We start from the raw sequence: 27354 nt of genomic DNA, 5'->3' as shown, positions 1-27354 counted from the left end.
TGATATGTAGCTCTGTCTGTTACAGGTGATGAGATATTATGCTTTATCAATTATGAGAACTATTACATCATATTTCTGTGAATATCTCCATAAATGAGCATCACACTGTAATGGTTAAGGTATAATTTTAAAGCTGACATTCATACAAATTAAATACAAACTGTATGGGTCTACATGATACACTTACCAAGATATTGTGCTTTGCTTTTCCAAAAAGCTAAAAAATATGCACAATATCAGCATTCCTTGCCAGATATTTAATAATGACTTTGATACGCACTATCAACATTTACACTGTTGGAAAGGGCAGTGTCTGCTGAACAACATTTGCATTTACATTTTTAGTCTAGCTCTTAGAGTTATGAACATTTGTTTTCTGTAGGTATTAGAAATGGATTTTCCGAAAATGAGCTCAGGCTGCACTGTTGTTCCTATGGTGGAATTAAGCAGGCAGCTTTTTCTGAGCTGCTCCGGAGTGAATGAGTTAATAGTGCTATGAGTTCCTTACAATTGATGTCTGTCCTTGAATCTGGAATCCTCTTCCCCTGGGTTTGGAGGTTCTGAAAGTAAGCCCCCCGTGCTGCCTCCGAGGCATCTGTGGTAGGGTTTGAGCCTGAGGGAGATTTTAAAGGGGAAGCCTTGATTCTGGAAGAAAGCTTGTCCCCATCATACAAACTCTGTTTTGAGAAAGGGGATCTTGGTCTACAGGGACTATGAGCTCTGGCACCAGACATTCCTCAGATACCAGTTGAGCTTCTCATGTGTAGTCTGGCAAGGGGAATCTTGAGGACGCATGAGGCCATATACCCCAGGGTTTGAAGAAATTTCCTTGCTGTGATGCAACCTCTCAATTGGATCCTGTGGAAGAAATCTGTCAGGAAGGAGACTTCTTCCTGGTGGGAAGAAAGCCTTTTGGAGAGAGGAGTTCAGAAGTGCCCCCAAGAAGACAATCTATTTTGTTGGTTAGGTGTGGGATTTATGTTGGTTCACTGTGAACCCCAGTGAGGAAAGGAGGTCCTAGGTGAATCTGAGGTCCTTGAGAAGCTTGGTCTGATCAGGGGCTATATGAGGCAGTCATTCAGATAAGGCTAGATCTGTATCCCTCTGGTCCTGCAGAAGGCTATTGCTGGTGACAGGCACCTTGTAAACACTCTTGGTGCTATAGATAAGCCAAAGGGCACTGCAAAAAATTGAAAGGGACTGGATCCTGCCCTAAAGGAAATCTTTTGTGGGACTCCTGACCAGGGATGTGCAGATAAGCATCTTTTAGGTCTAGAGAGACCATGAGGACATGGGGAGATATAATGGGCAGCAGTTTTTGAAGGATTAACATTGTGAACTTTGGCACCAAGAGGAACTGAGTGAGGTTGCACAGATTCAAAATGGGGAGCCAACAGCCTTCCTTTCTGGGAACCAGGAAGTGCCTGGAATAGAACAATTTTCCCTGCTGGGTAGTGGGAACTGGTTCTACTACTCCCTGTGAACACAATATCTGGATTTGAGCCAAGGACTCTGTTTTTTTATTTTATTTTGGGGGACATCTGGATAACCTGAGTATTTTAAATGCTCTTTGAAAGAGAGTCTGTAGCAATTTGCAATAATGTCTAGAACCCATCTGTCTGAGGTGATGAGGGTCCAGGTATGTTTGAAAAGAGACAGCCTCCCTCCTAGCTTTGGGGAGGGTGCAGTTGAGTCATTGTTGCTCTCTGGATGTGGTTTGGAGGTGTAGAATTCCCTTGCTTAGGTGCCTCTAAGGCCACTGCCTGACCCTTTGTGACTGTTGCCTCTGTCTGAGTGGGCTATCTCTTTGAGGTTTCCTCTACTTATTCCTAGGGCTGGGTAGGAAAGGACCACTATTTGGCTGAAAACTTTCTGCTGAACCTGGGTGGTTGTACCTAGATGAAAGCTTTTACTGTCTGCAATATCCTCCATCTTTATAAGGATGACTTCTGCCTTGGGCCCAAATAGAACCTCCTTGTCAAGGAAGGCATCCAACAGGCTAGACTTGACATGTTCCGGAAGAGTTTGTTCTCGGAGCCAAGCAAGTCTCCTAATAACAGATCCAGTAGTAGCTCCTCTGCAAGATGCTTCCATGGCATCATAGCCACAATGGAGGGAATAGCCAAAACACGTAACTGTACACTTCGCACTTAAGGTCCAGCTTTACAGCAAATTCCAACAGCAAAAACAGACAATCTGGACCACCAGGCTGATAAAAAAAAACAATAGTTTAATAAAATGCAGTAGGTGAACACCTTTTAAAATACATAACAGCCAATCAAAAACTCAGTAAAAAGCCCTCCTCTTTTTTAAAAAAGGCACGACAGGAATGACACCATTCAGGCCAGGTGCTCTATCAGCACCCAGATTGATTATCCATCTAGTTTCACTACATTCTGTTATATTGCTCAAATCACCACCCTCTCCTGGTTGGATGAATAACCTGCAAAACCATAAAAGAAAATACGTGCCCAGTGTACTGCGTTACATGCTGATATACGGCATTATATGTACTGGCTGTACGTATAGCTGACATATGTTGCAACACTCTGTCTTTCAATCTACAATTCATTTTGCCGACATAAAATAAAAAACATTGCATACAGTCAGCCAAGTATATAATATTGCTGGTCAAACAATCAGCATACTGTTTCAATTAATAGCTCTTTCCCAACAGTGGCTGGATGAATGTGTTATGTCTAATATACTGGCAAGCTTTGCAATGTCGACAGGGGAATGTCCCTTGTCATCCCATGACAGGTTTCCTAACCCCCTGTTGGTCTGTACAGAGCAAATCCTTTAAATTCTTACTATGTTTGAAACAAAATGTGGATTCCTGAGTTACTAATGCTTTCACTCTATCATCAATTAACAAGATTTTAAAGTTCTGGCGAATAATGTCACATATGCCCCCCACATTGTTACTATAATTCAAAGTAACTCGAAGGGGCTGCCTGCTTATATCAGTCTCCCTGTCAAGCACCTGTACATTTCCTTAAAACCGGGGTATTGCTTTATTCAACCTCTCTTCTTTACTTTTATTAAATGTCCACTGTATTATGTTCTGATTATATCCCCTTGCTTTTAAGTTCACCATAAATTCTGCAGACTTCTCTCTATACGTCTCATCATTAGTACATAACCTAGATGTTCGAAAAAATTGTCCCTGAGCAATATTGTTACATGTATATCATAAAGCTGTTCCTGTGTCCCTGTTCAAAGCAGGAAGTCATCGTCCACACAACGGACATAGTAACTCAGGTACCCCCTCCATAAATGGTTTGCCTTAAATATTGCTTGATCCTCCCAGTATGCCAACATTATGTTTGCATATGAGTTTGCGCAGGGGGTGCCCATGGCCACCCCCCCTGCTCAGACGATAGAAGAAATGATACATAAAAATACTGTTGCTCAACACGCAGTCTAACAGTAAACAAACGCTGTCAACATCAGTTTGATTAAAGACTTGTGCTTGTTGCAAAAAGGCCTCAATGGCCATCACGTCATATTCTCTTGTAATTACTGTAAACAAACTGTTTATATCCTGGGTTACCAACAAATAATCCCTACAGTCAGCACTGGGACCCAAGTGACTGCGTAAAGATTGCAAAAAATGAGCTGTGTCCTTTAATATTCTGGGTACAGAAACCAAACACTTTCTTAGATGAGCCTCTACCCATATAGAAGCATGTTCAGTGGCTCACCCCTTTCCAGATACAATTGGACATAATGGTGGGTTCCTGGGATCTTAATGTATTTTCGGTAAAGCTTTGAACAATGGAATAAACAGGATGTTCAATCAATATAAACTTAAAAGTGTCTTCATTAATACGGTTGCATAATCTTAAGTTGGAAAATGCATGCTTAACTTTACTAATAATCTTATTGATATCAACTGGTGTTAACTGTTGATAAGTATTTCAGTCACTTAACAACATAAGAACACTATTATAATAAAATTCACTGTTCATGACTACAACCGCCCCATCCTTGTCAGCAGGTTTTATTATGATATTGTTATTCTCTACAAGTGTCCTTAGTGCTTGGCATTGCTCCCAATTCATGTTATGAAAAAAATGCTAGTTTTTGTGTTCAAAAACTTAAAAATATCATCTTCACAAGTTTTTATAAAAGTTTCAACCGCTTGACTGACAGGGGGGTTAAATGTACTCGGTTGCCTAAGAGTACAGTCCCCTAGGAACAGATTCTGCACCATAAATACGTTTCAATTCAATATTTCTGGCAAACATTCTCAAATCTAACACACAGTCACTAAAACTTGACCCTGTACTTGGAATGAATGTAAGTCCCTTGCTCAAAACATAATTTTCAGCATCAGATAAAATGTAATCAAAAACATTATATACATTACAGTCTCTACTGCCATTGGCAGTCATATGAATGTTTTTCACCTCTTTGCTTTGCGAGCCAACGGACGACCTCTGTTCAGGTTCTCTTTTGTCTTTACAGGTACAGGTAAAATGTGAAAAGAGGAGCTCATGGTTTTTGGTCGCGTTCCCAGCTTAATGACCTGTATTGTGCTGTGACAGCTTATGACTCCAAATTGCAAAATATTAAAATGAAAAAACTTTCAAGAGACTATAATCATTTTGTGCAGGGGAATATTTTCACATGGCCAAGGGATGTCCCTCCATGGAAACAGCCATCTGTGACATCTAATCGACAGGCTAATGAACATTTCACCTTTAATTCAGGATAGGAGACAATGGTGCCGATATAGGGATCAGGATGGAAGTGATGACATCATCAAACGTTGACACAGCACCTAGGCAAGACTCTACTGTGGAGGTAATTAACCAGCAGCAGACAATGCCACAGGGGACTTCTAACACCACACAGATGGTGTTAAACAGTACTAATGTGCTGGGACCTCGACCAAAAAACATGAGCTCCTCTTTTCATGTTTTACCTGTACCTGTGAAGAAGAAAGAGAACCTGAACAGAGGTCGTTCATTGAATCGCAAAGCAAAGGGGCGAAAAACATCAATGTGACTGCCAACGGCAATAGAGACTGTAATGTATATAATATTTCTGATTACATTTTATCCGATGCTGCAAATAATGTTTTGAGCAAGGGGCTTACATTCATTCCAAGTACTGGGTCAAGTTTTAGTGACTGTGTTTTAGATTTGAGAAGGTTTGCCAGAAATGTTGAACTGAAATGATGTATTTATGGTGCAGAATCTGTTCCTAGGGACTGTACTCTTAGGCAACCGAGTACAATTAACCCCTGTCAGTCAAGTGGTTGAAACTTTTATAAAAAACTTGTGAAGATGACATTTTTAAGTTTTTGAACACAAAAAACAAGCATGTTTTTCTTAACATGAATTGGGAGCAATGCCAAGCACTAAGGACACTTGTAGAGAATAAAAATATCATAAACCTGCTGACAAGGGAGGGACGGTTGTAGTCATGAACAGTGAATTTGATCATAATAGTGTTCTTATGTTAAGGGACTCAAATACTTATCAACGGTTAACACCAGTTGAAATCAACAGGATTATTGGTAAAGTTAAGCTTGAGTTTTCCAAATTAAGGTTAAGCAACCATTTAAATGAAGAAACAAGTTTACACTGATTGAACATCCTGTTGTTCCCATTGTTCAAAGCTTTACCGAAAATACATAAAGATCCCAGGAACCCACCATTATGTCCAACTGTATCTGGAAGGGGGTGGGCCACTGAACATGCTTTTATATGGGTAGAGGCTCATCTAAGAAAGTGTTTAGTTTCTGTACCTAGAATATTAAAGGAGACAGCTCATTTTTTGCAATCTTTACACAGTCACTTAGGTCCCAATGCTGACTGTAGGGATTATTTGCTAGTAACTCTGGATATAAAAAGTTTGTTCACAGTAATTACAAGAGAATATGGCTTGATGGCCATTGAGGCCTTTTTGCAACAAGCATAAATCTGAATCAAACTGATATTGACAGTGTTTGTTTACTGTTAGACTGTGTGTTGAGCAACAATATTTTTATGCATCATACTTACTTTTATCGTCAGAGCAGGGGGGTTGCCATGGGCACCCCATACGCAAACTCATATGCCAACTTAGAGTTGGCATTCTGGGAGGATCAAACAATATTTAAGGCAAACCATTTATTGTGGGGGTACCTGAGTTACTATGTCCGTTTTGTGGACGATGTCTTCCTCCGTAGGACAGGGACACAGGAACAGCTTTATGAGTTTGTTACCTACCTGGAAAGCACCACTTATTTTTTGAGGTTTAGTATTTCACTCTCGGATACAACTACAGATTTCTTTGATGTCCGAGTGATGAAAAACACAGAGCAATGGATTGAGACTGTATTATACAGGAAGGAATGCTGGAGGAATAGTCTCCTAGCCTATGACAGTATGCACCCCAGATATACATTTAACAATATTGCTCAACGACAATTTTTTTTCGAACATACAGGTTATGTACTAATGATGAGACATATAGAGAGAAGTCTGCAGAATTGATGATGAACTTAAAAGCAAGAGGATATAATCAGAAAGTACAGTTTTGTACCTACCATAAATGTAGATGTCCGAACTGGATAGCATCTGCAGTCATAACAACTGGGTTGTCCTGTCGTCAGGCAGCCCTTCAGTCGGCCGGATTCCAAAGTCCGGGTCCGGCTTCGGCTGATGTCGCACTTCACCCGACGTCATCTCTGTTGGTCTTCGGGTATAAAAGCATCAGCCGACGCCATTTTCCTCAGTGTTTCTTGCCCCAGATGCCAGTAGCCCTCTTGAAGGCTAAAATTTGGATAGATGCCAATGTTTCCAAAAGACAGAGGTAAACACAAAAATAAGCATGTATGTACATATATACAAACAAATACACCATAAAAGACTCCCCCCCCACCAGCTAGCTATTAGGAGGGTAAACACCCTAGGAGTACCACAGAGGGGAAGGAGGGAGGGTAATCCTGACTGCAGATGCTATCCAGTTCGGACATCTACATTTATGGTAGGTACAAAACTGTACTATGTCCTTCATGGATGCATCTGCAGTCATAACAACTGGGTAGAATACCACAGCCAACTAGGGAAGGAGGATAAAAGTAGATTATGGTGTGTTTAGGATCCCTTGCAGTACAGCAGTGGCAAACCCTGCTCGGGATCTGGAATATAGAGGCAAATTATAATGCTTGGCAAATGTATGCACGGAGGTCCAAGTAGCCGCCTCAATAATGTCTTTGGTTGCCACTCCTCGTAAGAAGGCTGTGGTAGTGGCTGTTGCCCTTGTAGAATGAGGTCTTATGTTCTGTGGAATTGGTTTTCCATGGAAGGAGTAACAGAATCGTATGCAATTTCCTATCCATTTGGAGATTGTCTGTTTGGAAATAGCTTTTCCTTCCCTTCCTGTTGCATAGGCTACAAAAGTTGGTCAGTCTTTCTGCTATTTTTGTTCTGTCCAAGTAGTAGCGTAGCTGTCTATGTACATCCAAGGTATGCAGTATTCTTTCCCCTCTGTTTTGTGGGTTGGGAAAGAAGGTAGGTAGGTGGATTGCCTGGTTTAAAGACACTCTGGATACCACCTTAGGCATAAATGTAGGATTAGTCCTCATGGACACTCTATCTTGGTGGAAGATTAGGAAGGGTTGCACTGCCATTAAGGCCTGTAGTTCTGAAACCCTCCTTGCTGAAGTAATTGCCAGTAGGAAAGCAGTTTTCCATGACAGGTGTTGTAGGTCTGCTGTTGCTGCTGGTTCAAAGGGTGATAGTGTCAACTTTTCTAGCACAAAGTTCAAGTCCCAAGCTGGTAATGGTGGTTTCCTTGGAGGTTTTACATTCTTGATTCCTCTGAGGAACTGCCTGAGCAAAGGGTGCGAAAAAACAGGTGGATCAAAGCGGTATTCTGCTGAAATAGCTGATGCATGTATGTTGATGGAGGAGTAGGACAGGCCTGAATGAAGAAGTTCGGCCAGATACTCCAGAATGTTAGGCATATCTATGTTTGACACATCTTTTCCTGTTTCCGTACTCCAAATGACAAACCTTTTCCATTTTCCAGCATAGTTCCTTCTTGTTGAAGGTCTGCGTGCTTCAAGAATAATGTCTTTAACTCTTTGGGAAAGTTCTGGATTAGCTGCTGCTATGTGATGTTCCATGCAGTCAGTTGCAAGTTTTTAGGTTTGGATGTATGATGCTGTAGTTGTTCTGAGTTAACATCAAAGGCATCAGGGGTATTGGCCACATATTGTTCGAGACATGCTCCTCAGCAGTGGGTACCAGTGTTGTCTTGGCCAGTTTGGAGCTATCAGGATTATCCTTGGACGTTCTTCCTTGATTTTTAGTAGTACTTTGTGTATCAAGGGAAGAGGTGGGAATGCATATGCCGTTAGGCCTTTCCAGCTGAAGGAGAGCGAATCCACTTTCCATGCTAGTGGGTGGAATGTCCTTGTGCAGAACTTTTTGAGCTGGTGATTGAGAGGTGATGCGAATAGATCTATCTGAGGCATTCCCCATTTCTTTGAGATGGTCTTGAAGATGTCCGGGTGCAGCTTCCATTCGTGGGCATCCGATGTGGTTCTGCTTAATATGTCTGCTAGAGTATTTTCTTTTCCCGGTACAAATATTGCCTGTAACTGGATGTTGTAGCTGAGTGCCAGGGTCCACAGCTCCAAAGTCATTCTGCATAGGGGTATGAATGAGTGCCTCCCTGTTTGTTGATGTACCACATGACTGTGGTGTTGTCTGTCCTTACCATCAACTGGCCCTCTTGGAGAAATGGTTTGAACTTTTGGATTGCCAGTTTTACTGCCAGCATTTCTTTTAGGTTGATGTGCAGGTGAAGTTGATCCTGTGTCCACAATCCTTGCACCCATTTGTCCAGCATGTGGGCCCCCCATCCTAGGTCTGAAGCGTCTGTTGTGATGGTCTGGCTTGCTTGACATCTGCGAAAGGGTAGGCCTGGGTTTGACTGACATGCCTGAGCCCACCATAGGAACTCCTGCTTTAAGCATGGAATTAGTGGGATTTCTGTTTCTAGGCTGTGTCTGTGTTGGGACCATAAATTCTTTAGGTACCACTGTAGTTTTCTCATATGTAGTCTGGCAAATGGGACCAAGATTATGCATGATGCCATGAAGCCCAAGGCCTGCAGTACTTTTCTTGCTGTTAACTTGTTCAGTTTTGTTAGTGCCAAGAAGTAAAGAGGAGTTATTTTTGTTTTCTGTAGTCAGGAATGCCATTTGTTTTACTGTGTCCAATTCAGCCCAAGAATGTCCTTGTTTGGGATGGTATCAGCCTTGCCTTTTGTAAATTGACTGTGTATCCCAGTGCTTGTAGCAAGTAAATGACCCTTTGTAAATCTGTTGTCAGCTTGCTTTTGTTGTCCCCTTGTAGCAGGCAGTCGTCCAGGTATGGGTAAATTTGAATTCCCTGTAGTCTGCAATGGGCGATTACTGATGCCAGGCATTTTGTGAATACTCTGGGCGCAGTAGATAAGCCAAAGGGCAATGCTGAGAATTGATAGTGCTCTGATCCTGCAAGAAATCTGAGGTATCTTCTGCAGATTGGTCGAATGGGGACGTGCAGGTATGCCTCCTTGAGATCTAGAGTTACCAGCCAAGACTCCTTGCCCAGCATGGGAAGAAGTTGCTGTAGGGTCAGCATTTTGAATTTTGGGACAATGATGTATGTATTTAAGGTGGACAGGTCGAGAATTGGTCTCCAACTTTTTTCCTTTCTTGGAACTAGGAATAGTCTGGAGTAGAACCCCTTTCCTTGCTCTGCTGTTGGCACTCTTTCCACAGCTCTCATGTTTGCTAACTCCATTATCTGTTGTAGTGCCTCTGTTCTTTGATTTGGAGGTAGATTTGGCATTCCTCTTTTGACTGGTAAAGTGTGGAAGTGAAACCGGTAACCTTGATCTATGGTTTGTAAAATCCACTTGTCTTTTGTTATGTAGTGCCAGTTCTTTGAAAATAAGGTTAACTTTCCGCCTAGAGGAGCTGCTATTTGTTCCCTGGTAGGCGGATTTAGGGTTAAGTCACTATGGTTGTGCTGATGTAGTGGCAGTGGTTGTGTCTGTGCCTCTGTTGTTACCTTGCCACTGTCGTCCTCTGTAGGCACCTCCTCTGGATTGGTTTCTGCCTCTGGAACGTCTATTCCTGCCCTTTGAAATTTTGTGGAGTCAGGAAAGGACCAATTTTGCCAGGCCAGTTCCTGCTAAACCTTGGGCGTTGAACCTGCAAGAAATCTTTAACCGTTTGAACAGATTTTGCCTTTTCTTCCATTTTCTTCATAACCTGCTGGGCAGGTGTACCAAACAAACTTGTCTTATCCATAGGAGCATCTAGCAACTTAGCTTTAACATGATCCGGTAAAGCTTGCTCCTTTAGCCATGCATGCCTTCTTATCACTGTGCCAGTCATGGCTGATCTAAATGAAGCCTCCAGTGCATCATAGCCACATTTTAAGGAATGGTTGCTAACCTGTTGTATGTTATTTACCATTTCTAATACATATTTCTTATCAAGAGATTCATCAGTGGTTAGTTTTTTTAGTTAACTGATCAAGCATAAACTCTTGGTATTGTATCATGTGAAACTGACAGTTTAAAGCTCTAGCTGAGAGAGTAGCTGAAGTGTAGACCTTTTACCCCATCTGTCTAATGACCTTGCTTCCCTTTCAGAAGGAATAGGGTTTTAGCTATGGTCGGCTACTGCCTTGGGACCCTGGGATATAGTTTGGGGTCTGCAAGTGGGGCCTTGTAAAGGTGGTGATGAGTATCTGGCACCCTGTAAAATCTGTCTGGTTTGGCAGGGGCTGGGGTAAAGAATCTGGAGCGGAGCAGACATCATTGAAAGCATCATCCACCACAGAGAGAACAGGAGGTATAGCTAAGGGCCTGTGCTGTGGGAGGTGCAGAAAGGTCCTAAGTCTTTTCTGGAGTCTGAAAAATCCTGTTGCTGCCATTGGAACTGCTCTCATGGCATGTAATGTTTCCCCAAAGGAGAATTCTTCTGGTGGGGAAGCAGCTGGAATGGATTCTTCAGCATCAGAATCTTCAAAATTGGAGAAAGGAGCCTCTGGCTGGTCAGTTATGTCTGATTCGTCAGCAGAATCATCAGAGGACACTGGCTCAGGGGCTCTGCCCTAGGTCTCTTCTCTGGGGGCTGAGAGGCCCTGTCTGGGTGAGATTGAGATCCTCTAATTAATGAAATTAAATCTTCTGCCAAAGTAAGCATTTGAGAACTAGAAGAGGGCCTGGTTGTGGGGGGTTTAACAGGCACTGTCTTAGTAGTCTTGGCTGCTTTAGCCCTGGCGAAGGCCTTAATGGACATGGCTGCTGGAGGCCTAGCAGCACCACGTGCTGGGGTAGAGACATCCAAGGGAATGGTGTCTGATAAGTCAGTGGCAACCACCGTAGTGGATAAAATTTCTGAGGCCGATTCAAGAGTGGTAGCAGGGGCCTCAGTTGTAGAGATAGGTTCAGCTGTACTTTGATCAGTTTTCTCGGTTTCGGCCGAAACCGAGACACTCACGGTTTGCTTAACCATGGTTTCGGCCGAAACCGCGGACCGCGAGTGTCGGTCTTTATCTTTGCGTTTTTTGGCAGATTGGGTAGTCGGAGGATCCGACGGCATAATGTACGCAAAATCAGAACCGAAAAACTGTTCTGCAAACTCTGACCGACGCCTAAGCGTTCGTCGGTTGAAAGAAGCACAGGCCGAACAGGCTGCTACGTCGTGGGCTGGGCCTAAACAAGGCAGACAATAAGAGTGGAAATCTTTATGAGGTATTTGTTTCCCACAGGTTAAACAATTATTAACTTTTTCTGACATCGGCTGAGGCAAGAAAGAGTCCCCAACGGGTACTTAGCTTTAGAAGTCTTGATAGTATTCGGTAGAAGTAATCTCTGGATCCGACCGACCGGCACTTGCGAACAGCTTCTGCTTGGCGCCACGGCAAGAAAGACTGAGGAAAATGGCGTCGGCTGATGCTTTTATACCCGAAGACCAACAGAGATGACGTCGGGTGAAGTGCGACATCAGCCGAAGCCGGACCCGGACTTTGGAATCCGGCCGACTGAAGGGCTGCCTGACTACAGGACAACCCAGTTGTTATGACTGCAGATGCATCCATGAAGGACATCATAACACAGCGGGCATTTAGTAAAAGTAAAGAAGAGAGGTTGAATAAAGCAAAACCTTGGTTTTCTGGAATTGTACAGGTGCATGACAGGGAGACTGATATAACCAGGTAGCCCCTTCAAATTACTTTGAATTACAGTAACAATGTGGGGGGCATATGTGACATTATTCGCCAGAACTGGAAAATCTTGTTAACTGATGATAGAGTGAAGGCATTAACTCAGGAACCCACATTTTGTTTCAAACGCAGTAAGAAATTAAAGGATTTACACTGTACAGACCAACAGGGGGTAAGGAAACCTGTCATGGGGTGACAAGGGACATTCCCCTGTAGACACTGCAAAGCCTGCCAGTATATTAGATATAACACATTCATCCATTCACTGTCTGGAAAGAGCTATTCATTGAAACAGTATGCTGATTGTTTGACCAGCAATATTATATACTTGGCTGACTGTATACAATGTTGTTCATTTTATGTCAGCAAAACGAATTGTAAATTGAAAGACAGGGTGTTACAACATATATCAGCTATATGTACAGCCAATATACATAATGCCCTGTATCAGCATGTAAAGCAGTACCCTGGACATGTATTTTCTTTTATGGTTTTGCAGGTTATTTATCCAACCAGGAGGGGGGGGTGATTTGAGAAATATAACAGAATGTAGTGAAACTAGATGGGTAATCAATCTGGGTGCTGATAAAGCACCTGGCCTGAATGGTGTCATTCCTATCACGCCTTTTTTTAAAAAAGAGGAGGGCTTTTTACTGAGTTTTTGATTGGCTGTTATGAATTTTAAAAGGTGTTCACCTACTGCATTTTATTAAACTGTTTTTTTATCAGCCTGGTGGTCCGGATCATCTGTTTTTACAATGGAGTGAATGTTTAGCTACTTGAGCACTGGAATGACAGAGGTCAGTCAATTCCCTTGCGAGGTTTTTGTCTTCAAGGGTGGAAACCTTTTATTTAAACTGTTCTAGTACAGTCTGTTGGTATTTAATCACATGAAATTGACAATTTAGGGCCATCATGGCAAGCGTGGTGGTGCTGCGGTAGCGTTGTCGCCTCACAGTAAGACGTTGTCCTGTTCGATTCTCAGCTAGAGCGTCCTCTGTGTGGAGACATGCGTGAATGGGCATACCTTCGTTGAAGGTTGTGCGTCAGGGCTGGCAACTCGGCACGTAAAGATCTACTGCCAATCATTAGTGGACCGGAGTTCTGCTGTGGCGACCCCTAACTGGGAAAAGCCGAAAGACACAACAACATGGCAAGGGTGGTAGATGTATAAACCTTCTTACCAAACCTGTCAAGGGCCTTGCTCTCTTTGCCTGTAGGAAGTGGGTTCCTAGAGCTACTAGTTCTGGCTCCTTTTGGTCTTGAAATGATAACCGCAGGGTCAGCAACAGGGTTTCTGTAAAGATTCTTATGGGAATCCTGGACCCTGTAAAACCTGTCTGACTTATGTGGGGCAGGTGGGAGGGAGTTAGGTTTAAAGGAAGATTCCTGTAGGACATATTCCACTTCCAGAACGGGGGGGGAATAGCCAGTGGCTTATGTTCAGTTAAGTCCAGGAATTCCCTAACGCTTTTTTTTGTCTGTGGAGAATCCTGAGCTTCTCACTGAAAATGCTGCCTCATGGCATAGACGGTCTCCCCAAAAGTGTTATCCCCAGGAGGTGAGATTGAAGGGAGGATTTTGTCAGAGTCTGAGTGCTCACAGGAGGTAAAGAAAAGGCCTTCCTCAGACTCAGAGTCCTCAATTTCAGAGTCTTCCTCAGAAGAAATGTGATCCAGGGAAATTACTTGAGGATAAGCTTTTTTCTTACCTTAGGCAAAGTAATCCCTGGATCGTGCCTTGATCTGACAATGGAGAGCAGGTCCTCTGCTAACCTGTCTAAATCCTGCTGTGACCCTTAAGAAATAAAGTGGGAGGGCCAGAGTGAAGGCCTAGACACAGAGGCTTTTTAGGGGTGGCTAAGGCCTAAGGGTGCCCCATACCCTGATGCTGGTCTCCCAAGATACGCTTTGGCCTGGTTGCAGAATCTCCAGGTGGAATACGCTCTTCAGAAGCCAAGGCCTGCAGAGCAGCCCTGGACAAAGCCAATGAGCCAACGTCAGTGGCTTGTTTAGAAGTGGATGGAGCAAACAGCATGTCGGACTCTGAAAGGGTCTCAACAGAGGCCCGAGTCACCAGATCAGAAAAAGAAAGGGTCTGCGAAAGCACCTCACTGTGTTCAACAATCAACAACCACAAGCCTGGAGGGAGAAGCAGGTGGCAACCAACTATCGTCAGATGACCTAAGCTTTTGTTTCTTTTCATTCTTTCACTTAGGTATATCGGATTTGGTACGAATGACAGACACCATGGAAGGCAAGCAAGAAGACTGCTGGCTAAGGAACTTAGCAAGAAACTCTGCCCTACACCTAATTGTTCTAGTATTGAAATGCCCACAAAACCAACAACGAAGGACATTGTGATCTGGGCCTAGGCAAATAACACAAAATTAATGAAAGTTTCTTTGTAGGATCGGCTTTCCAAAATGGAGACAGTTATTTATTTTATCTGACATGAGGAAAGGAAAAAAAAGATTTCCATAACGGGGTACTTATCTTGTCCAACAACACTTCGCTATGGTGCGGACCGACCGACGCACTTGAATATGGCTTCGGGCCCCACGTCAAGAAAAGACTGGTATGACACAGACTTGCTAACTTTACACCCAAACATGCTGACATCGGTCAGGGCATTCACCAGCCTGGGAGGCAAAAATAAATTTTTCTGGTAGTCAGGCCAGCTGAGGGCTTTCATGGCAGGAAATCTCAATAGTCAGGACTGCAACAGTGAAACACAAAGAACAGACACAAAAGACTGAAGGGTCTCATAAAAGGAGAGTGTATCCTGGAAGTTTATGGCATGGCTGCATGCCCTGTAGGGCCTTGAGCCACCTTAAACCAGCCTACATGTAGGGAACGGGGAATCCCACCAACCTTCCTTTCAGAGATTTGGCAAAGGGCTGGGGAAATATACTTTGTTTTCTGAGCCTTTTTGAGGGATGCTTCCACACTAGAGGACTTGAGTCCTGAAAAGAGTGGGCTGTACCTTCATGTCAAAAGCTTCAAATATCTTCCTTGACCTACTTTCCCAAGATTAATCACAAAGGTGTCCAGCAAAGCTCACGCAAGTGGAGAGTTCATACTGACAATTTTGGATCCAACAACATCATGGCCTCCAAAATGGTATCATCAGAGAACGGGGAGATATGAAGATAGCAGATCAAGGAGCTTCTAAAGCACCTAACCAGAGCTGGTCACCTCAGGCTAATCAGGGGCACTGGATGCCTGGTCTGCATCTCCAAAGTCCCTGCTAGTCTCGTCTCTTCGCTTCTTTTAAGTGGAAAGAAGATGAAGACCTTGTGGACAACATGGCATAATGAGCAAAGGTCTCAAAACACTTGCAAAAAAATTAAAGGCCAGGAGTATACACCTTACAGTTTTGGCTGTGAAACTCCTGGCAGTTGTTATAGTTTTGCATGTTAAGCTCTGCAATTAAACAAAAAATTGCAGCTGGTGTTGTAGCATCTGTATGGGATCTGCCTACAACAATCTTACTTTCCCTTTTTCTTGCCAGACATAACAAAAAATGCTAAAAAAAAAAAAAAATGCAATAATATTCAAAACATCCAATTAGAAATGAAAAAAAAACATTACCCCAGCATAGAACTTGTATGTCTGCGCTCCGAAGTTAGATATGAAGGATGCAAAGGACTACAACCAACACTGACATACATCTGCATCAACAAACTGCACAAAAAATATCTGAAGATTACACTGGTTTATGTTTTACTTATACTGACTTATTAGGACCTACTCTGGGGCAGGCATATGCCATGCTGGGAGAAGCAACCAGAGTTTTTGAAGAGTGGCCAGACAGGACCCTTACTGGAGAACTCCTGGAAGGAATTGCAACAGTAAAAAAAAAAACACTCAAAAGTACAGAAATGTCTGCATGAACAGCCTACTAAAAATCAAGTCAACTCATTAGGTCTAAGCCCTCCTTAAGGTGAGCTTCCTCAACTAAACAGATAGACATCCATAGCAACAATCTGAGATGAGACATGATGATGCCCTGCAGGCTGACTTGATGTGCCCTCAGTTTCTTTTTCAAACTGCCAAAGGAACAAACCTACTTGTCCAGAGTACTCAAATGTTAATTCTACTGGATTTTTTTTTTTTAGCAACAACTGCATAGCTTTCAAATAAAGACAACTCATGGGACGTGTCAAAGACAAAACCCCATAAAGCCAGCCTGTTAGTGCAGACAGAAAGATCCCAACATACATGATGGTGATGGTTTCAGTTAAGGGCACAAGAGAGAGACAACTGATAAGTGTGTGTGTGTGAGTGATAACATGATGACATGCTCTTCTTTTCTAAGGGAAATGACTAATCCCCACACACACCATGGCCAAGCTCCATTCTCAATGCCAACTGGCACGTTATAGGCTTTGAGTGTGCCCTTGTACTTCCATGCGCTCATCACATTTCAGACACCCACAGTAACATTACACATTTGTCACTGCAGAGTGACCATTAGATTGGATCATATTGGGGGGGTGGGGGTCAGTGCAGCATATGGGGGAAAAATACATACTGACCACAGATTCTCAACTCCTCCAGCCTGCTTCACTTAAAAAAAAAAAAAAAAAAGCAGTACCATGGATAGCATGAGAAACGCTTGAAAGAGGAGACTACCTTTTCCATGACGTAATCTGGGATGCCAGATGAGGAATAGAAAAAAGGTGGAAAATGTCAAGGCCAAAAACAAGGCATTAAAACAAGTTGCCATTAATTAAGCCAAGGGAACTGACAAAAAAAACTTGTGCCTAGAATGATATGCAATACCCAACATCAGAAAAGTACAGTTGTGTACACTTACCATAAATGTAGATGTTTGAGTGTATTCACTGTTGCAATCATCACATTTGGGTTATCTGCTTGCAGTAGCCCTAAGTCAGCCTGATTATCAAAGTCTTGGGTCCTGCGTCGATTGCTGTCTCATCTTCCGTGATGTCAGGTAGTCAGGGGTATAAAGCATGCAGCCGACACCATTACATCAGTTTTTCTTGCCTCAGATGTCAGGTGCCCCCATATTATATATATATATATATATATATAAGGGAGGGTAACTAGGACTGCAACAGTGAATACACTCAAACATCTACATTTATGGTAAGTGTACACAACTGTACTATGTTCTTTGTGTTTCACTGTTGCAGTCATCACATTTGGGTAGATTCCCAAAGCTAAGGATGGGAGGAGGAATTTAGATAGCATTAGGATCAGCTATAAGACCCTGCAAAACTACAGTGGCAAAGCCAGCTCTGGATTTAGAGAAAATTGGCAAATGGTAATGCTTGGTGAAAGTATGTACAGAACTCCAGGTGGCAGCTTCTAGGATGTCTCTGGAAGGGACACCTCTGAGAAAGGCTGTAGAGGTAGATGCAGCCCTGGTGGAATGGGGTCTAACCCCCTGTGGGATAGGTTTTCCATGGTGCTTATAGCAGAAATGAATGCAATGGCCTATCCACTTAGAAATGGTTTGTTTTGAAATAGCCTTCCCCTCTGCCCTTGCAGCAAATGCCACCAGCAATAGTTCAGATTTCCTTTGAGGTTTAGTCCTGTCCAAGTAAAATCTAAGTTGTCTGTGCATATCTAAGGAGTGCAGTATCCGTTCCCCTTTGTTCTGTGGATTAGAAAAGAAGGTGGGCAAATGAATGGACTGATTAAGAGCCACACTGGATACCACCTTGGGCATGAAGGAGTGATTGGTCCTGAGGGACACCCTGTCCGCATGAAAGATGATGAAAGGCTCCAATGCCATAAGGGCCTGTAATTCAGATACCCTTCTTGCTGAAGTGATTGCTAAAAGGAAAGCTGTTTTCCAAGAAAGAAATTTTAACTCTGCAGTTGCAGCTGGCTCAAAAGGAGGAAGAACGAGTTTTTCCAATACAAAGTTAAGGTCCCAGGCTGGAATTGGGGCTCTCCTGGGTGGTCTTAAATTTTTGGCCTCTCTGAGGAACTGCCTGAGCAGTGGGTAAGAAAAGAGGGGTGGGTTCTGTGTTGTAATGAGGTGAAATGGCTGAGGCATGAATTTTGATGGAGGAAAAGGAAAGGCCATTGTGAAGCATCTCAGTTAAGTACTGAAGAATCTGAGGTAAATTGGGTGCTGCTGTGGCATTCGCTTGAGTTTGGTTCCAGGCACAGAATCTTTTCCATTTTTCAGCACAAGACTTTCTAGTACTAGACCTCCTTGCCTCCAAAATGACATCCAACACTTGTTTACTGAGGGATGGTAACGGAGAGATTAGGTAATTAGCCAGGCTGCCAGGTTCAGGGTTTGAAGTTGGGGGTGCAGAATCTGGCTCTCCTGCTGTGACAGCAGGGTAGGGGTCTGAGGCAGGTGCCATGGGGCTAGCTGTGACACACTATGCAAGATGGGGTACCAGTGTTGGAGTGGCCAGTCTGGTGCAATCAGTATCATCCTTGGTTTCTCCTGTTTGATCTTTAGTAGTACTCTGGAGAGGAGAGGCAAAGGAAGAAAGGCATAAACTGAAAGATTTTTTCCAGCTGAAGGACAAAGCATCCACTTTCCAAGCTTGTTTGTGGGGAGTCCTTGTGCAGAATGTGTCCAATTGGTTGTTCTGGGGGGAGGAAAAAGGTCTAAATATGGGCTCCCTCATTTGTTGATCAACATGTTGAAAGTCTTTGGTTTCGGTTTCCACTCGTGTGGGTCCATGAGATTTCTGCATAGTTCATCTGCCAGTGTATTTAGTTTTCCTGGCAGGAACTGTGCCTGTAGATGCATTTGGTTGCTCAAGGCTGTGTTTCACAGAGTCATGGCTAGTCTGCAGAGGGGGTAAGAATGGGTACCCCCCCAGCTTGTTTATGTACCACATAACAGTGGTGTTGTCCATCTTTACCATTAATTGTCCTGGAAGAATGTGGTCCTTGAAGGCTGTCAGAGCATTCTGTACAGCTAACATTTCTTTTTGATTGATATGCAGGTGCATTTGACTTTGGTTCCATTTGCGTGAATGCACTTCCCTGCCAGGTAAGCCTGCCATGCACAGTCTGATGCATCTTTTGCTAGGGTTTGGGTGGCAGGGGGTAGAGTGAATGATAGTCCCTTGTTTTGGTGGCAAGCCTCTGCAAACCAAAGGAATTCTAACCGTAGGCAAGGTATGATAGGAATCATTGCTTCTAGATCCTGAGAATGTTGACACCCATAAGCTTTTTAGATACCATTGTAATTTCCTCATATGCAGTCTTGCATATGGAATTAGAATGCACAAGGCCATGAACCCCAAGGCTTGCAGTATTTGCCTTGCAGATATAGCAGGGTTTTTGTGGCCACTAGTTTGAAGTAAGTTGTCAAACGAATTTGTTTCTCTGGCGTGAGGAAAGCCATCTGGGAAGTTGTGTTCAAGCTTGCTCCCAGGAATATAATTTGTTGACAGGGTATCAAATGTGATTTCTTTTCGTTTATGGTGTACCCCAGACAAGTTAACACCTTTTGTACAAATGCCAGACTATTCAGAAGTATGCCCTGGCTTTCTGCCTGAATTAGACAATCGTCCTGGTATGGGTATATTTGAATATTTCTTTGCCTGCAAAATGCAATGACTGGAGCAAGGCACTTTGGCTTATCTACTATGCCCAGGGTGCTCACAAAGGGCAGTGCAGAGAACTGATAGTGCATGCGGCCTGCTTTGAAGCGTAGGTATTTTCTGCAAGATTCCCTGATTGGGATGTGCAGGTAGGCTTCTTTTAAATCCAGTGTTGCCAACCAGGCATCTTTGCCTACCATGGGAAGCAACTGGTAAAGAGTTAGCATCTTGAATTTTGGAATCACCAAAAAGGTCTTTAGGATAGAAAGGTCCAGGATAGGATGCCATGAGTTGTCTTTTCTGGGTACCAGGAAAAGTCTTGAATAGAAACCTTGCCCCTTTTCCTCTTCTGGTACAGTCTGAATAGCCTTTAATCTTAAGAGCGAGAGTACTTGGTGTTGAGCCTCTGCCCACTGATTTGGGGGTAGATCTGGCCAACCTTTTGGAGTTGGTAAAGTATGGAAGTGAAATCTGTATCCTTGGGAAACTATGTTTAAAACCCATTTTTCCTGGGTAACGAGTTCCCAGTTTTTTTGCTTGCAGAGCAATCTTTCCCCTAAAGGAGCAGTCAGTTGAGAAGTGCTTGGAAGATTTAAAGTTAAGTCACTGAGACAGCTTACCATAGGGGGGAGTTTTACTACTCCCCGATTTGGAAGTGGGAGCCCCCCACTGCTTAGTCCTGTGCGTATCCCCTGGGACTGAAGCCTGGGTGTTCTGCTGGTTCTGGGTTTGAACTGAGAAGGCCTGGAAGAGGCAGGAAAGGACCATTTTGTAAGAGCCTACTAAATCTTGGAGGCTGCACTTGTAAGAAATCTTTAACAGTTTGCATAGATTTAGCTTTTTCCTCCATCTTTTTAAGAGCTTCTTCTGCTTTGTTGCCAAACAGGCGGTCCTGATTTAAGGGATCATCCAGCAATTTAGTTTTAACATGATCTGGCAAAGATTGCTCCTTAAGCCAAGCATGCCGTTAGTGAATCAAAACCACATTGCAAAGTATGTTTTCCAACCTGTTCAGCAGAATGCATTAAATCCTGTAAATCCTTATTTTCAACACAATCAGGACTCAACATCATTTTTTGTTTAAGCAATCCAATAATATGCTGCTGATACTTATGAAACTGGCAATTTAAAGCCCTGATGAACAAGATTGCAGAGGTGTATACCTTCTTACCCCATCTATCCAGGGCCCTGGAATCTCTATCAGAGGGAGTAGGATTTTTGGCAGTAGTAGCCTTAATGCCCTTGGGTCCCTGTGAAATGGTCTCAGGATCCGCAGTAGGATTTTTAAAAAGGAACTTGTAAGAATCAGGAACCCTGTAATATCTATCAGGTTTCCTGGGAGCAGGAGGTAAAGAGTCAGGGGCCAAGCTAGATTCTGAAAAGGCATCGTCAACAATGTCCAGCACAGGAGGGATAGCTAAAGGTCTGTGTTGGGGCAGGAGTAAGAAATCTCTTAAGCTTCTTTTTAGAATCAGAGTAATCCTGGCTTTCCCAGTGAAAATGCTCCCTAAGAGTATGCAAGGTTTCAACAAAAGAAACATCTTCTGGGGGGAGAAGCAGAGGGAATAGAGTCCTCTGCATCAGAATCCTCATAGGTACATAAGGGTAAATCCTGGTCATCAGAGGAGACAGAAATTTCAGAATCCTGGTCAGAAGTATCATAAGTAAATTCAGTCCTATGTCTCTTAGAGGGGGAAGGTTGACTTCCCCTGATTAAAGTAATAAGGTCTTCACCCATTCTTATCACTTGTTTTTTAGGCATGGAGGCCTGACCATGCGGACTGGGCATTGGTTTCCTAGGCAGAGTTCGAGTTTTAGGCCTTGAAGAAGAAGATGGCGTCGGTTTAATATGAAAGTCAGTAGGTCTGAATACACCCTCAGAAGCCAGTGCCTGCACAGTGGCTCCGGACCCATCCAAGGTAGAGACATCCACAGGTTCCACAGTTGAAGCATCTCGCAGCATACCGGACTCCGAATGGGTCTCAGTAGAGGCCTGCAAATCTGAAGTGGCGGGTATCAGTAGCTGCGAAAGAGCCTCACCGATTACCGGCGAACTGGCAACTAGCTTAGGAGAAGTGTCGTAGGCGGCATGTCTCTGTCTTTACCTTTGCGTTTTTTCGGAATGTCGGTAGTCGGGTGGCTTACCGAAGACATATCTGGATAATTGAACCGAGTACCAAAATATTTAGAAGCGAAAATATAACGATGACGAATAGTTTGTGGTTTAAATAAGGCACAAAACAGACAGCGAGGTACGTCGTGGTCAAGGCCTAGGCAAGGAATACAGTACGAATGAAAATCTTTATGAGGTATTTGTTTTTCACAAGAAATACAATCATTGACTTTTACTGACATTGGTTAAGAGCAACAAAAAGTTTCCCCAACGGTGTACTTAGTTTTAGTTGAAGACTTCAGTTCTGAAACTCAAAAAATGAAAATTTCAGGAGTCGGCCAACCGGCACTTGCGAACTGCTTCTGCTTTGGGCACCGCACGGCAAGAAAGACATATGCAATGGCGCTGGCTGCATGCTTTATACCCCTGACTACCTGACATCATGGAAGATGAGACAGCAACCGAAGCAGGACCCAAGACTTTGATAATCAGGCAGACTAAGGACTACTGCAAGCAGATAACCCAAATGTGATGACTGCAACAGTGAAACACGAAGATCATCATGAGGGATCACAGCTATCAATGTCATGAGACAGAAAACCCATTTTTGGACTAAGGCTATGGCCCACAAGAAACATAAGATGCAATAGGCTTAGGCAAAACTTTCGGACAATGACTGTGATCACTAACATGATCAGCATCCAGCAGCTGAAATATCTTTTGGGGGAAAGAAAAGGGGCACAAGACAGGCATCAAGATAAAAAAAAGAAATACAAGCGTACAGGATGGAAAGACAAACAGAATGAAGCAGCAGTGAAGGAAAACACACAACTGAATAAAATACAGGAAAAAAGCTAAACAATCAAGAGAGATAAAAAGATGACTATCATACCACACTGCTCAAACAAGAAGTCTTGTATGTAGATGCACACTGTGAATGACTGGTTATGTGAGATATAAACAAATGTGCATGACCGGTACAAGATGTTCTACCTTTTTATTAAAAAATCAACTATATATGATGTGGTAATTACTACCTGACAACAACTGATTTAAGACACATCCACATGGAATTTATCCATGAACAACCACCACCAAAAAAGATGTGACAAACCCAGAATCATTGTTATTAGAGTGTTACTACTGCTACATTAAACATGTGAAGATAAAAAAAAAAAAAAAAAAAAAAAAAAAAAAATAAAACCCAATGCAGGTATCGATTAAGTCTTGCAAAAATTAGGGGACTTCTCCTACAAACATTCAATTAAACCAAATTAAGCTAAAGAATGCTGTCTCTTACTTGTTCGCTGCATCTTCTTTTTTGTTTCTTCCTCCAGTTTCCAATCTTTTTCTTCAGATTCAAAGTCATAAAATGAGTCTTTAGGTAGCCTCCATTCATTGTTTTTGTCCACTAAGTCTGATGTTCTACAAGTCGTATCTACACTGAACTTCTCAATGTCAATTTTCATAATCCTGCAATGAACAGTCATTCCAACCTGTTTAAAATCAGAAGTAAATACAGAATGTAATACTTGGTTAACTTGAGCAGCTCAACAGTGTACTTATGCAAACATTCAGGCACTAACTGTAGATCACCTACTGGAAATAAGCTTCCAAGACAACAGTGAAAACTTCCTTGGTAGGGGATGATGAAAGGGCCACTACACTCTACCATGTTACATTCTAATACAGGTCCAATGCATGATGGACATGCTGCAGTCTACTCCCATTCCAGTTCTGCAAGATATATGTGTCATAGTGATGGACATCTGAAAATGAAAATCCGATGCAAAAAAACTCAAAAGGGAAAAAAAAAACTAAAGTATTTGTGAATATCACCTGTCAAATGCATTAGTACAGTAGGAAGGTGGGCCAATGACAGAAATACATGTGGTAAAGTACGTAGTAAAACAGTCTGTGTGTAATAGTAACAGTTTACCAACAACTAAGGGATGCATGAGTTTTAATTTATGATTGTGCACACCTTGATAGATATGGTAAACACTGCTTTTTGCTGGTCTTTAACAAACCAATTTATATCACAAGTGGTTTCAGAAGTAAAAAGTCAGGTGCAAAACAAAGTAAAAAAAATATTATGGAAAAGTATAGACAAAAATTATCCGTTTTAAAGCTGGCTGAAGAAAAAGTGTGGTAACTTCTACAATATTGAAAAATAGCAAACCTAAATGTTTAGACATGGACAACACAAAATAAATCACCAGCTTCAAAAGCCTGTTATGCAACAACACAAAAAAAAAACACCAGCTTCAAAAGCCTGTTATGCAACAATTTCAGAGAGCTGACTTTTGAAACCCTGACTTCTTGTTGCTAAATGCAATTCAATTTCCCATTACAGTGAATAAAGCAAATATGGCTACTACAGAAATAGGTTGCTCAAGACGACAACCCTCCTTACCAAGTCCTATGGCTCAGCAGTTTAGCCTTTTCACCTACCAACATTTGTAATCTTTTCCCCAAAGTCTCTATATTTGGGGATAGACATCAAGATCATCATCATCAACCCCATTTTCTACAGAGGGTCGGAGATGTTACATCAACTGCTCCTCTCCTCTTGATCCAATGCCACTCTCCTACCTTCAGCAGTCATGTCTGACTGTTGCAGGTCTTCTGTCTCACAATCCATCTCTTTGCTGGGTGCCCTCATTTCCTCTTGCCTTCTTCCTGATTCTACCAATTGTGTTCTGCTTTCCTGCACATGTGCCTGAACAACTGTAATCTGTGCCTTTAATCTTTTCTGTAATTGGAGCCACTTTGGCTTCTGCTCTGATGTCATCAATTCTTCATCTGTCCCACAGCATGCATCTTACCATCTGCCTCAGACACTTCATCTCCATCACCTTTATCTTCTTCAGCTGCTCTGTCTTTACTACTCATGTTTCTGTACCATAGATAACTACTGAATGCAACAGTGTTTTGTACAATTTACTTTTCAGATTCTTCGGTATTCTTCTATGACACACTACCTCTGAAACTTTGAGCCAGCTTACTGCAGCCCTCTGACTCTAGCTTTGATCTCATCATTCAAATTGTCTTCTCCTCAACCACACCTCCCAGGTACGTGAAGCTGTTAACCTGCTCCACTATTTCCTTTCTATCTCAGTTTTCAGTTTCTTCTGATTTTTCGCATTTGCTGCTGTGATAACTGCCTTGTCAGTATTCAAATTTCATCCCACATGCTTTCAATTTTGCATTCCATTCCCCTATCTTTGCTAAATATCCTAATCGCAATATGCATGTAAAGCTACATTATATCTGCATACAGCAGCTTTGGTGTTCTGACCCCTCCATCCTCATTTTCTAATGCACTTCAACACTACTATGAGCAGCAGTGGGCTCAGAGACGAACCCTAATACAGAGGATATAAAAAGTGTACACACCCGTTAAAATGCCAGATTTTTGTGATAAAAATGAGACCACAATAAATTATTTCAAAACTTTTCCCACCTTTAATGTGACCTATAACCTGTACAATTCAATTGAAAAACAAACAAATCTGTTAGGGGAAAAATATATAAAAATAAACGTACAATAAGCTGGTTGCATAAGTATGCACACCCTTAAACTAATACTTTGTTGAAGCACCTTTTGATTTAATTACAGCACTCAGTCTTCTTGGGACCACAGATTCCTATTTGGAAAAGAAAGGAATTCAGCCAAGTCCTATTATGAAGACAGATATTCCAGGGTAGAAAAGATCTCAACTCAAGGACTGGTTAGAAAACAATTCCATCAACCACTTTGCTACCATAAAACAAACCCTCCCCAGTGGAGGAAAGTCTCCAAAAACCCCTTTACTGCATAAAGCAAAACATTAATCAGGGTTTGGACCCCCTTTCAGAGAAAGCTGATAATCCCCCTCTACAGCAAAAATCACCTCTAAGAGAGCCTCCATGGAAACCTACTGAACCTAGGTGATCGCCTCTCCTGGCACAAACTAATTATCATAAATGAAGGACTGATAAGCCTCCCTCCCTCCTTGTACAAATTACAATCACCAAACAAAGATGAAAAGCACTACAAGACATGACAGCCCACAACTATCAAGGCAGTACTGTCTTGGAGAACTTGAAATGCACACTCATTGGATGACATTATAGGGTCTGTGTGTCAAAGGATCAGAACTCTTGGCAAAAAGCCCAATGTCTTCAACAGCGCAGGAAGCATTCCACAACTCTACCACAAAAATCCACGACAGGCCAAAATGGACAGTCACCCTTTACACAGAAGTGGTTCAGTTTTCTCAAGCCTCCACTATTAACAAGCACCTAAATCTGCTCCAGTGCTTGGTGTCAACATTAATAGTTCCCTCAAACAAATCCTCTCTACCAGGAGGGACAGCCTACCAAGGCCAGAGAGTTATTGGAACAATTCCTCCAACATCTCAATCACCTTTACTTGAGGAAAATAGAGGGACTCTGATGTCCCGAGGAGAAGAAAAAGAGGTTCCAGACAGCTAAAGGAAATAAGGTGTGAGACAGCATTATCAGTAAGTACAGCAGCATCCTCTGACCGCCAAGTGATATACCCTGGGCCTGTTCCCCTTCTGGAAATGTAGGAGAATCAATAAGTCACTGCAAAAAAGTGTGACCCATGTGGAAGAACCCTATACATTTCAGGTCCAACATACAATTGCAGCTGAACCCAGGAGAGTTGCCTGGGGAGAAAAATCTATAAGAAGCCCACCTGAAAAGAAGCAGGAAACAGTGAAGCATATTTAGCCCAGTGTCTTGCAATCCTGCAGGCCATCTTCCTCTTAGATAAGCAACATGCCGACTGATGGACAATGGACCCCCTTAACATATCAGAAAGCTGCCTAGCAATCAGGCACCAAGTGGTGACTAGAGTCCATCTTATAAAATGCCTTTCTTGTCAAAGGGGGCACCTGTCAGCAGGCAGTAAGAGTCACAACCAAAGTGAATGGATGTAGCCAAAGAAGAGATAAAACAGGCATGCACCTATATCCAAAGTCATAGTCAGGGCACTCACTGAACACAATAAATACATAGATATGTCAACACTACTGTCGCAGTTCACAAAGAAAAGACAGGTTCTTCCCTGATGCCAAATACAAGATGGTCACCAAAGCAACCAGGGCTGCTACTCCACTAACAGATCTTAGAATCTGAAGTGGAAGAATTTGGTAATGCTAGTCTAGATTTATTAATAGAGGTTATAATCCTAAAATATTACAACAGGTTTTGGAAAAGACTAATAATAAGAACTTGGAAAACACTAATAATAAATCAAGGGGTAAATTATTAAAATAGCAAGACAAGAATAATCAAGTTTATGATGGGCAAAAACTAAGGTTGGTTACAACCTTTGGGAGGGATATTAGTTCTTTTCACCAGATTGTTCACAATCATTGGTTTATTTTACAGATGGGCAAAGATTCATTGGAAATTCTCCCTGATAAAATGTTCTTTTTCTTACA

The 27354-nt window shown here is 42.5% G+C and overlaps 1 protein-coding gene across 1 annotated transcript in view; it reads right to left on the bottom strand.

The window, feature by feature from the left end:
• SUPT6H (SPT6 homolog, histone chaperone and transcription elongation factor) overlaps positions 1 to 27354 on the bottom strand; it is a 2620423-nt gene that overhangs the window by 718380 nt on the left and 1874689 nt on the right. The window contains exon 28 of the mRNA XM_044054882.1: positions 23199 to 23394. Coding sequence (XP_043910817.1) covers positions 23199 to 23394 — 196 coding nt within the window. The remainder of the gene's footprint in view (positions 1 to 23198; positions 23395 to 27354) is intronic.

The sequence above is a fragment of the Protopterus annectens genome, chromosome 13.part0, assembly GCF_019279795.1.
Source record: "Protopterus annectens isolate FY-2018-M chromosome 13.part0, PAN1.0, whole genome shotgun sequence".
In the NCBI taxonomy this organism is placed as follows: domain Eukaryota; kingdom Metazoa; phylum Chordata; order Ceratodontiformes; family Protopteridae; genus Protopterus; species Protopterus annectens.
This window is presented reverse-complemented; position numbering and strand designations above follow the sequence as displayed.